The following is a 12,760-nucleotide window of genomic DNA, read 5'->3' on the forward strand; positions in this document are numbered from 1 at the left end:
CATCCACGGGAGGGTCTCCCTCCGCCTCACAAAACGGATCCGTTACAATTAGATGTCCTTTGTTTTTAATGTCTGTAATGTTTATCATTCAACACAGAAAGCTGTTCATTTTATTCACTACAAAAATCATTGTGTAAACAATAGAGGAAGGGTTCATGCAAAACGTACAGAAACACATTCAGATTTTTTAAACATTTTAATTATGGTAAATATGAAATATGAATGTACCGGAATATCCTTCATTCATCAAAATGTTATTATATACTTAACAAAAACAATTAAATATATGTAGAGCCCGTAGCAGGCAACATTAAAACAAATATATATAATGATGTATACATTTGGAGTAAATATTATATGAATAAAATAATTGCAGAATAGAATATAAATTAATACGCATTTAGTTTCAGGAGAAAACAGCAGAGTGAGAGCTCCTCTGCTTATCTCTCTTCCCCAGCAACACGCATGGCTCGACTCGGGAGAACTGCGCATGCGTCCTGCGACATGACCCGTGTGAGCTTGGTCATGTGTTGGACCCAATAAATACAGTAAACAATCAATATCCTTCGAATTACCTAATTGATACAAATAAATTGTACTTACTTTTATTTTGAAAGGTCAGCACTCAAGTGTCCATGTTTTTAAATTGAAATCATAAAATAAAACCGTTTAGTATTTCACAATATTTTATCTTCCTTGTTATAAATATTTCAAATTCACACTTTGTGAATCTGTTCTGCTAATCAATAATTCTTATATTATATAATAATCTGTATCTGACCTATGTAATTGTTGTTGCATGTGACAATAAATAACACAAAGTTAACACGTAAAACATTATACATGTAAAATCATGGAAAGCAGTGATGGTTAATCTTCAGGTGTTTATTAATTGATGGTTTGCCTGTAATGACCTCCGCGGCCTCTAGGGGGCGCCAGTCCTTCAGCCCATCACGGACATCACCGCGTCACAGAGGCGGCGCAGCCGGCGCTGCCGCTCGCCGCTCTCCGACCGCATCAGTTCGCTGAAGGCCGCGGCCGCGCGGTGGGGGCAGAAGCGGCCGCCCACCAGCACGCCGCTCAGTTCGCCGCTCAGCCGCTGCGGCAGCCAGTCCGCGGGCACGTCCAGCTCGCAGCTCTCGACCACGCCGCCCTTCACCTCCGCGTGCAGCCGGGCCGCCCGCTCGCCCTCCAGCGCCAGCAGGGTGCGGACGCTGAACCGGGGCGTCCGGCCGAACGTCCAGTCCCAGCCGCGGAGCTCCTCCGCCGCCCGGCCGACGCCGGGAAAAGCCGCCTCGTCCGCCGGGTCCACGAGCGTGAAGGCGGAGGAGGCGGCGGAGGCGGCGGAGGCGGCGGAGCCGAACTCTGAGGAGCCGAGAAGAACACGTAGAGACACTATGTACACTTTCATTTGTATTTTTTACATTTTCCTTTCATTTATTATTTAAATTCTTAAATGTAATATGTCCTGCTTTTGTATTTTATTTTATTGTTTTGTCTTTTTGTAAAAGAAAATTCACCTGGGGATGAATAAAGAAAAATCTAATCTAATCTAATCTACTTGACACCTGTGACGTCACAGTGTACGGACACGCCCTGTTAGTACCTGTGACGTCACAGGCCATTACCAGCTGCTTTAAATGAGTTAGCAGATTATGATGTCACCATCCGGCAGCAGCCTGCCACCTGACAGTCAATTACCTTCACTTGTTTTTATTTTTAATACATTTTATTTTTAATACATTTTATTTTCTATGCATTTTATTTTTAATATATCCCATTTAATTTTGTATGTACTGTATTATTATTTTCAATACATAAAATTTTATTTTCAATATACTGTATTTTAATTTTTAATAGATCCTGTTATATTTTCTATATATTGTATATTCATTATTAATATGTCATATTTAATTTTTTATACATTGTATTTTTATTTTAAATATACAGAATTTTTTATTTTTAATATATCCTGTTATATTTTCTATATATTGTATATTTATTCTTAATATATCATATTTTCTATATAATGTATTTTTTATATCCATCCATCCATCCATCCATTATCAGCTCTTATCCGGGGTCGGGTCGCGGTGGCAGCAGGTTCAGCAGGCCGACCCAGGCTTCCCTCTCACCCGCAGCACTTTCCAGCTCATTCTGGGGGATCCCGAGGCGTTCCAAGGCCAGCCGGGAGATATAATCCCTCCAGCGTGTCCTCGGTCTTCCCCGGGGCCTCCTACCAGTTGGACGTGCCCGGAAAACCTCTAATGGGAGGCGTCCAGGAGGCATCCTGACTAGATGAACCACCTCAGCTGACTCCTTTGGACACCAAGGAGCAGCGACTCGACTCCGAGCTCCCCCCTGATGTCCGAGCTCCTTACCCTATCTCTAAGGCTGAGCCCGGCCACCCTACGGAGGAAGCTTATTTCGGCCGCTTGTATCCGAGACCTCGTTCTTTCGGTCACGACCCAGAGTTCGTGACCATAGGTGAGGGTTGGAACGTAGACCGACCAGTAAATGGAGAGCTTTGCCTTCCGGCTCAGCTCCTCTTCACTAAGACGGACCGGTACAGCGCCTGTTTTACTGCTGCAGCCGCACCGATCCGCCTATCGATCTCCCGCTCCACCTTACCCTCACTCGTGAACAAGACCCCGAGATACTTGAACTCCTTCGCTTGGGGTAGGCAGTTTGCCCCCACCTGGAGGGAGCAATCCGCCGGTTTCCGGCAGAGCACCATGGCCTCAGATTTGGAGGTGCTAACTCTCATCCCTGCCGCTTCGCACTCGGCTGCAAAACGCCCCAGTGAATGCTGGAGGTCACGGTCCGAGGAGACAAACAGGACCACATCATCCGCAAACAGCAGAGAGGCGATCCCGAGACTCCCGAACCGGATCCTCTCCGCCCCCTGGCTGCGCCTAGATATCCTGTCCATGAAGGTCACGAACAGGACCGGTGATAAAGGGCAGCCCTGGCAGAGGCCAACACCCACCGGGAACGTGTCTGACTTACTACCGAGGAGACGAACACAGCTCCTACTGCAGGCGTACAGAGACCGGATGGCCCGTGCCAACAGGTCCGGCACCCCATACTCCCGCAGCACGCCCCACAAAAACCCCCGAGGGACCCGGTCGAAAGCCTTCTCCAGGTCTACAAAGCACATGTAAACTGGTTGGGCAAACTCCCAGGACCCCTCCAGTAATCTTGCGAGGGTAAAGAGCTGGTCCACTGTTCCACGACCGGGACGGAATCCGCACTGTTCGTCCTGAATCTGAGGTTCGACAAGCGGTCGGAGCCTCCTCTCCAGTACCCTGGCATAAGCTTTTCCCGGGAGGCTGAGCAGTGTGATACCACGATAGTTCGAGCACACTCTCCGGTCCCCCTTCTTGAAGATGGGAACCACCACCCCGGTCTGCCAGTCCATGGGCACTGTTCCCGACCCCCATGCGACACTGAAAAGGCGTGTCAACCAAGACAGCCCAACAATGTCCAGCGCTTTCAGCATCTCAGGGCGGATCTCATCCACCCCTGGCGCCTTGCCACCAAGGAGCTTTTTGACTACCTTAGCGACCTCTGCCAGGGATATGGGTGAATCCACCCCAAAGTCTTCCGGCGCTGTCCCCTCTCCGGGGGACATGTTGGCCGGGTTTAGGAGTTCCTCAAAGTGCTCTTTCCACCGCCCGACGATGTCCCCAGTCCGGGTCAGCAGTTCCCCCCCCTGCTGAGAACAGCCTGGGGTAGACCCTGCTTTCCCTTCCTGAGCCGTCGGATGGTTTGCCAGAACTTCCTTGAGGCCAACCGAAAGTCCTTCTCCATGGCCTCCCCGAACTCCTCCCATGCCCGAGTTTTAGCCTCCGCGACCATCGTCGCTGCAGCCCTTTTGGCCCGCCGGTACACGTCAACTGCTTCAGGAGACCCCTGGGCCAGCCAGGCCCGAAAGGACTCCTTCTTGAGTTTGACGGCTTCCCTCACCCCCGGTGTCCACCACCGGGTTCTCGGGTTGCCGCCACGACAGGCACCGATGACCTTCCGGCCACAGCCCCGAACAGCCGCGTCCACAATAGAGGCTTTGAACAAGGTCCACTTGGATTCCATGTCCCCAGCCTCCCTCGGGATTTGTGAGAAGTTCTTCCGTATTTTTTATATATCATATTTATTTTTGTTATGTATTATATTATGACAGAAATAAAAGGTTCAGCTGCTTTGATTAATAGCAGTTTGTTGTTGTTTGTTGTTTACGTTATAATATTAATTATTATAAAATCCCAATAAAGTATTATTTGCTGTAGTTACACTCGACGGCCAGCAGGCGGCAGAGTACCTGCATTGTACTGGTGCGCCAGTGCCTCCAGAAGCTCCTCCCACTCCAGCGTGGGGGCGTGGTCCCGCAGGTTGGCGACGGGCGAGGGGACGCTGGGCGTGGCGTTGCTGTGGATACCGGGACACGAGGGGCGGAGCACGGCGGCGAGGGCGGAGCGGTCGGCGGAGTGCAGCAGGGTGCAGTGGTGGTAGGACGACTTCCTGCTCAGTCTGGACGCACTTCCTGTCAGCGAGCGCAGTGTTTCAGAGACACGCCACAGTGCTTTCTGGGTAATGTAGTGGTGGAAGCCTCCTACCTGAGATCTTGAAGTGCTCGTTGAGTAAGATGTCGAACCGCTCGGTGGCCCGGACGGCGAGCTGCGGCCGGATCCGCCTCAGGGCGCCCGTGATGACCTTCAGGTTCCTCTGACGGTCATAGGCCTTCTTGGAGGAGAAGAAGGTCAGGTTGAGGTTCCCAAGGTCGTGGAACACGGTGCCACCGCCGCTCCGCCGGCGAGCCAGAGGGACGCCCGCCCTCCTCATGGCCGGCAGGTGGCACTCGCTCCACGGGTTCTGGTGGCGCCCGATGACCACGGCCGGCCGGTTCCTCCACAGCAGCAGGAAGCCGCGGCGCCGCAGGTCCACGTTGGCGTCGATCCAGTCCTCCAGAGCCAGGTTCTGGTACACGTCGGTGGACCGGGACCGCAGGACCAGTCCTCCGGTGGAGGAGGAGGAGGAGGAGAAGAAGGAGGAAGAGGTGGAGGACGAAGAGGAGGAAGAGGAGGAGGTGGAGTATGAAGAGGAGGAGGAGGAACAGAAGGAGGATGAAGAGGAGGAGGAAGAGGAGGAGGAACAGGAGGTCCGATGGTTGCTGGTTTCACTCCCTAAGCATCTTCTTCCAAGAAACAACGTCCTCCTCATGTGGGACATCATGGTGCCCTTTAAAATACGTCCTCCTCCACGGGATGGACATCCAGCCAGCTGGGAGGAGGAGGAGGAGGAGGAAGAGGAGGAGGTGGAGGAGAAGGAGGAAGAGGTGGAGCATGAAGAGGAGGAAGAGGAGGAGGAAGAGGAATAGGAGGAGGTGGAGGATGAGAAGGAGGAAGAGGTGGAGAATGAAGAGGAGGAAGAGGAGGAGGAATAGGAATAGGAGGAGGTGGAGGAGGAGAAGACGGAGGAAGAGGTGGAGGATGAAGAGGAGGAGGAAGAGGAATAGGAGGAGGAGGAGGAACAGGTGGAGGATGAAGAAACATGGAGAAAAATGAGGAGAAGATGGAGGAGAGATATTAAAACATACGAAACGTCATTATTATTAATCTGTAAAACTAAATTAGATTAAATCTTTAAAATGCATAAATAAATATATATTTACGATGGAGTAAAAGTACACACGGTGCAGTAAAAGTACACACGATGCAGTAAAAGTACACACGGTGCAGTAAAAGTACACACGGTGCAGTAAAAGTACACACGATGCAGAGTACTGGACATTGTATGATTGAAGTGTTGCTTTAATAATACACAATAATACATTAGTTATGTATATTTAATTTACTTAAAGCGGTGAAGTACAAGTACCTTGAACGTGTACAATGTACTGCATTATATTTAAATAACAGTTTAATACATGAAACTGTTATTTAAGTGTTGGTTTTCACTCGCTGACCTGAACAGAAGACCGTAGACCGGAGCGTGAACTTCCGGTGGCAGACTACAAAATAAAAGCGACAGGCAGAAGAGCAATGGTTTTCTGTACGCGTTGCACCACGTTCTACGCCTTTATTGTGAAGGGGGATCATTTCCTGGTTTGTAACGACCTCGGTCTCACACTTTGAAGGAGCCGTGCTCTGCTGCGGTCTAATATGAGAAGGGTTCCGACCACAAAGAAAACTTGCTTTATTATAACAATTAATTCATGAACATAGAAAGAGAACTCCTAAAAATAACTATCTCAATTAAAAATGATGGCCACTTTACTATTTTAAAAATGTTTGGATCTCAACATATTGGTAATTCATGAATGAATGAATTTAGTTAACATAACAAAAAAAATGAAGAATTACAAAAAGATGATAAATAAATAAGATATAAATATTACACAAAGTTTATTATTTTTGTTTTCATTTGTTTTGTTTTTAATTCTTAAAAAATAGTCATACCGATATATATATATATATATATATATATATATTAATATAATATATTTACTTAACATTATATTATTTGTTGTACATTGAGTGTGTCACATGTGGCCAAAAGGTTCCACGTCAATGACACTCGATCCAGAGTGTGTCACATGTGGCCAAAAGGTTCCACATCAAGGACACTTGATCCAGAGTGTCACATGTGGCCAACAGGTTCCAAGTCAAGGACACTCAATCCAGAGTGTGTCACATGTGGCCAACAAGTTCCAAGTCAAGGACACTCGATCCAGAGTGTGTCACATGTGGCCAACCGGTTCCAAGTCAAGGACACTAGATCCAGTGTGTCACATGTGGCCAACAGGTTCCACGTCAAGGACACTCGATCCAGAGTGTCACATGTGGCCAACAGGTTCCAAGTCAAGGACACTGGATCCTGAATGTGTCACATGTGGCCAACAGGTTCCAAGTCAAGGACACTGGATCCTGAATGTGTCACATGTGGCCAACAGGTTCCACGTCAAGGACACTGGATCCAGAGTGTCACATGTGGCCAACAGGTTCCAAGTCAAGGACACTGGATCCAGAGTGTCACATGTGGCCAACAGGTTCCAAGTCAAGGACACTGGATCCAGAGTGTCACATGTGGCCAAAAGGTTCCAAGTCAAGGACACTGGATCCAGAGTGTGTCACATGTGGCCAACAGGTTCCAACTCAAGGACACTGGATCCCGAGTGTCACATGTGGCCAACAGGTTCCAAGTCAAGGACACTGGATCCAGAGTGTCACATGTGGCCAACAGGTTCCAAGTCAAGGACACTGGATCCAGAGTGTCACATGTGGCCAACAAGTTCCAAGTCAAGGACACTGGATCCAGAGTGTCACATGTGGCCAAAAGGTTCCAAGTCAAGGACACTCGATCCAGAGTGTCACATGTGGCCAACAGGTTCCACATCAAGGACACTCGATCCAGAGTGTGTCACATGTGGCCAAAAGGTTCCACATCAAGGACACTTGATCCAGTGTGTCACATGTGGCCAACAGGTTCCAAGTCAAGGACACTGGATCCAGAGTGTGTCACATGTGGCCAACAGGTTCCAAGTCAAGGACACTGGATCCCGAGTGTCACATGTGGCCAACAGGTTCCAAGTCAAGGACACTCGATCCAGAGTGTCACATGTGGCCAACAAGTTCCAAGTCAATGACACTCGATCCAGAGTGTCACATGTGGCCAACAAGTTCCAAGTCAATGACACTCGATCCAGAGTGTCACATGTGGCCAACAAGTTCCAAGTCAAGGACACTTGATCCAGAGTGTCACATGTGGCCAACAAGTTCCAAGTCAAGGACACTTGATCCAGAGTGTCACATGTGGCCAACAGGTTCCACATCAAGGACACTCGATCCAGAGTGTGTCACATGTGGCCAAAAGGTTCCACGTCAAGGACACTCGATCCCGAGTGTCACATGTGGCCAACAGGTTCCAAGTCAAGGACACTCGATCCTGAATGTGTCACATGTGGCCAACAGGTTCCAAGTCAAGGACACTCAATCCAGAGTGTCACATGTGGCCAACAGGTTCCAAGTCAAGGACACTCAATCCAGAGTGTCACATGTGGCCAACAAGGTCCAAGTCAATGACACTGAATCCCGAGTGTCACATGTGGCCAACAGGTTCCAAGTCAATGACACTCGATCCAGAGTGTGTCACATGTGGCCAACAAGTTCCAAGTCAAGGACACTCAATCCTGAATGTGTCACATGTGGCCAACAAGTTCCAAGTCAAGGACACTCGATCCTGAATGTGTCACATGTGGCCAACAAGTTCCAAGTCAAGGACACTCGATCCTGAATGTGTCACATGTGGCCAACAAGTTCCAAGTCAAGGACACTGAATCCAGAGTGTCACATGTGGCCAACAGGTTCCACGTCAATGACACTGGATCCAGAGTGTGTCACATGTGGCCAACAAGTTCCAAGTCAAGGACACTGGATCCAGAGTGTGTCACATGTGGCCAACAGGTTCCAAGTCAAGGACACTGGATCCAGAGTGTCACATGTGGCCAACAGGTTCCAAGTCAAGGACGCTGGATCCAGAGTGTCACATGTGGCCAAAAGGTTCCAAGTCAAGGACACTGGATCCAGAGTGTGTCACATGTGGCCAACAGGTTCCAAGTCAAGGACACTGGATCCCGAGTGTCACATGTGGCCAACAGGTTCCAAGTCAAGGACACTGGATCCAGAGTGTCACATGTGGCCAACAGGTTCCAAGTCAAGGACACTGGATCCAGAGTGTCACATGTGGCCAAAAGGTTCCAAGTCAAGGACACTGGATCCAGAGTCTCACATGTGGCCAAAAGGTTCCAAGTCAAGGACACTCGATCCAGAGTGTCACATGTGGCCAACAGGTTCCACATCAAGGACACTCGATCCAGAGTGTGTCACATGTGGCCAAAAGGTTCCACATCAAGGACACTTGATCCAGTGTGTCACATGTGGCCAACAGGTTCCAAGTCAAGGACACTGGATCCAGAGTGTGTCACATGTGGCCAACAGGTTCCAAGTCAAGGACACTGGATCCCGAGTGTCACATGTGGCCAACAGGTTCCAAGTCAAGGACACTGGATCCAGAGTGTGTCACATGTGGCCAACAGGTTCCAAGTCAAGGACACTGGATCCAGAGTGTCACATGTGGCCAAAAGGTTCCAAGTCAAGGACACTGGATCCAGAGTGTGTCACATGTGGCCAACAGGTTCCAAGTCAAGGACACTGGATCCCGAGTGTCACATGTGGCCAACAGGTTCCAAGTCAAGGACACTGGATCCAGAGTGTCACATGTGGCCAAAAGGTTCCAAGTCAAGGACACTGGATTTAGAGTGTCACATGTGGCCAACAGGTTCCACATCAAGGACACTCGATCCAGAGTGTGTCACATGTGGCCAAAAGGTTCCACACCAAGGACACTTGATCCAGTGTGTCACATGTGGCCAACAGGTTCCAAGTCAAGGACACTGGATCCAGAGTGTGTCACATGTGGCCAACAGGTTCCAAGTCAAGGACACTGGATCCCGAGTGTCACATGTGGCCAACAGGTTCCAAGTCAAGGACACTGGATCCAGAGTGTCACATGTGGCCAACAGGTTCCAAGTCAAGGACACTGGATCCAGAGTGTCACATGTGGCCAAAAGGTTCCAAGTCAAGGACACTGAATCCAGAGTGTCACATGTGGCCAAAAGGTTCCAAGTCAAGGACACTCGATCCAGAGTGTCACATGTGGCCAACAGGTTCCACATCAAGGACACTCGATCCAGAGTGTGTCACATGTGGCCAAAAGGTTCCACACCAAGGACACTTGATCCAGTGTGTCACATTTGGCCAACAGGTTCCAAGTCAAGGACACTCGATCCAGAGTGTGTCACATGTGGCCAACAGGTTCCAAGTCAAGGACACTGGATCCAGAGTGTCACATGTGGCCAACAGGTTCCAAGTCAAGGACACTCGATCCAGAGTGTCACATGTGGCCAACAAGTTCCAAGTCAAGGACACTCGATCCAGAGTGTGTCACATGTGGCCAACAGGTTCCAAGTCAAGGACACTCGATCCAGAGTGTCACATGTGGCCAACAGGTTCCAAGTCAAGGACACTGGATCCAGAGTGTCACATGTGGCCAAAAGGTTCCAAGTCAAGGACACTGGATTTAGAGTGTCACATGTGGCCAACAGGTTCCACATCAAGGACACTCGATCCAGAGTGTGTCACATGTGGCCAAAAGGTTCCACACCAAGGACACTTGATCCAGTGTGTCACATGTGGCCAACAGGTTCCAAGTCAAGGACACTGGATCCAGAGTGTGTCACATGTGGCCAACAGGTTCCAAGTCAAGGACACTGGATCCCGAGTGTCACATGTGGCCAACAGGTTCCAAGTCAAGGACACTGGATCCAGAGTGTCACATGTGGCCAACAGGTTCCAAGTCAAGGACACTGGATCCAGAGTGTCACATGTGGCCAAAAGGTTCCAAGTCAAGGACACTGAATCCAGAGTGTCACATGTGGCCAAAAGGTTCCAAGTCAAGGACACTCGATCCAGAGTGTCACATGTGGCCAACAGGTTCCACATCAAGGACACTCGATCCAGAGTGTGTCACATGTGGCCAAAAGGTTCCACACCAAGGACACTTGATCCAGTGTGTCACATTTGGCCAACAGGTTCCAAGTCAAGGACACTCGATCCAGAGTGTGTCACATGTGGCCAACAGGTTCCAAGTCAAGGACACTGGATCCAGAGTGTCACATGTGGCCAACAGGTTCCAAGTCAAGGACACTCGATCCAGAGTGTCACATGTGGCCAACAAGTTCCAAGTCAAGGACACTCGATCCAGAGTGTGTCACATGTGGCCAACAGGTTCCAAGTCAAGGACACTCGATCCAGAGTGTCACATGTGGCCAACAGGTTCCACATCAAGGACACTCGATCCAGAGTGTCACATGTGGCCAAAAGGTTCCACATCAAGGACACTTGATCCAGAGTGTCACATGTGGCCAACAGGTTCCAAGTCAAGGACACTCGATCCAGAGTGTCACATGTGGCCAACAGGTTCCAAGTCAAGGACACTGGATCCAGTGTGTCACATGTGGCCAAAAGGTTCCAAGTCAAGGACACTGGATCGTGTCGTATTGTCAATTTTAAAATGTAACTGGATGAATGATAAATAATAATAATATTAATTCTGAATAAAATAATAAAATCCTTTTGTCATTTCAATTGAAACAAAGGCTGCATTAAAAATAAAAAAACATAACTATATATATATATATATATATATATATATATATATATATACTGTATATATACAAAATGTAATAATTCACAATTATCTATCGGTTCTAGGCCCAGGGCCCAACGGGGTCTGGGACCACGGTCCATATTTGTGACCCCTGCTCTGCATGTTTTAATTACACACAGAATACTGTTGATTATAATTAGTTATCACATGAAGATGTAAAAGGAGAACAATGGTCTCTCTGTGCTCAGGAATGTGGGATATTGGTTTCTCTCTGTAATCTCTGGGTCTCTTCTGGGTCTCTTCTGGGTCTCAAAGCCGTCCAGAAGTCTTTATTACAGCCGAGGACCGACAAGAGGAGCACCGTGAGGCCTCCTGTGGCCTGCAGCTTTGCTCCTGGAGAGGAACTCATGGAGGGCTCCGGTTTACATGAGGAGCCTTTATTAATAATAATACTTCATATGAAGGAAGAGGAGCTGGGGTCACTTTCCTCTCTTATTTAATCCAGCGCTCTGTTTATTAATAATAATACTTCATATGAAGGAAGAGGAGCTGGGGTCACTTTCCTCTCTTATTTAATCCAGCGCTCTATTTATTAATAATAATACTTCATATGAAGGAAGAGGAGCTGGGGTCACTTTCCTCTCTTATTTAATCCAGCGCTCTATTTATTAATAATAATACTTCATATGAAGGAAGAGGAGCTGGGGTCACTTTCCTCTCTTATTTAATCCAGCGCTCTATTGTAAAGTTATTTTTCTCCATAATAATCGTATTCATGACTTCATAAAAGTAGGACACGTTCTTCTAGTTTGGGATGTTGACGCAGAGCTTCTGTGTTTGTTCTGCTAAACAAACACAGAAGAGAATCCAGCTGGAGGAGAAGTGTGTGAGGAGGTGAGGAAGAGTGTACAAGGAAGGAGTTGAGGAAGAGTGTACAAGGAAGGAGGTGAGGAAGAGTGTACAAGGGAGGAAGAGTGTACAAGGAAGGAGTTGAGGAAGAGTGTACAAGGAAGGAGGTGAGGAAGAGTGTACAAGGGAGGAAGAGTGTACAAGGAAGGAGGTGAGGAAGAGTGTACAAGGAATGAGGTGAGGAAGAGTGTACAAGGGAGGAAGAGTGTACAAGGAAGGAGGTGAGGAAGAGTGTACAAGGAATGAGGTGAGGAAGAGTGTACAAGGGAGGAAGAGTGTACAAGGAAGGAGGTGAGGAAGAGTGTACAAGGAATGAGGTGAGGAAGAGTGTACAAGGGAGGAAGAGTGTACAAGGAAGGAGGTGAGGAAGAGTGTACAAGGAAGGAGGTGAGGAGACGGTACAAGTGGAGGAGGTGAGGAGATGGTACAAGTGGAGGAGGTGAGGAAGAAGTGGAGGAAACAAAGTCCACATTCTTCCTCTAATCCTGCTTCCTGCTTCCTCTCTGAAGCCTCCTCCGGGCGCTTCATAAAGTTTGACTCCTCCTCGCTCCAAAGGTCCTCCTGTCTGAGCTCAGGGCCTCGAGGAAGAGGAGGAGGAACGAGTCCGGCACACGAGGAGGAAGGAGGG

The 12,760-nt window shown here is 48.6% G+C and overlaps 1 protein-coding gene across 1 annotated transcript; it reads right to left on the bottom strand.

The window, feature by feature from the left end:
- Window positions 1-870: 870 nt before the first annotated feature.
- On the bottom strand, window positions 871-5,992 carry lipt1 (lipoyltransferase 1). Its single transcript, XM_034549230.1, has 4 exons — window positions 5,875-5,992; window positions 4,614-5,277; window positions 4,319-4,540; window positions 871-1,365 (listed from the first exon to the last, which is right to left on the bottom strand). The coding sequence occupies exons 2-4, from the start codon at window positions 5,227-5,229 to the stop codon at window positions 944-946; spliced, it is 1,260 nt and encodes a 419-aa protein (XP_034405121.1). The 5' UTR covers window positions 5,230-5,277; window positions 5,875-5,992; the 3' UTR covers window positions 871-943.
- Window positions 5,993-12,760: the final 6,768 nt, after the last annotated feature.

The sequence above is a fragment of the Cyclopterus lumpus genome, chromosome 2 (genome assembly GCF_009769545.1).
Source record: "Cyclopterus lumpus isolate fCycLum1 chromosome 2, fCycLum1.pri, whole genome shotgun sequence".
NCBI classification, from domain to species: Eukaryota; Metazoa; Chordata; class Actinopteri; order Perciformes; family Cyclopteridae; genus Cyclopterus; species Cyclopterus lumpus.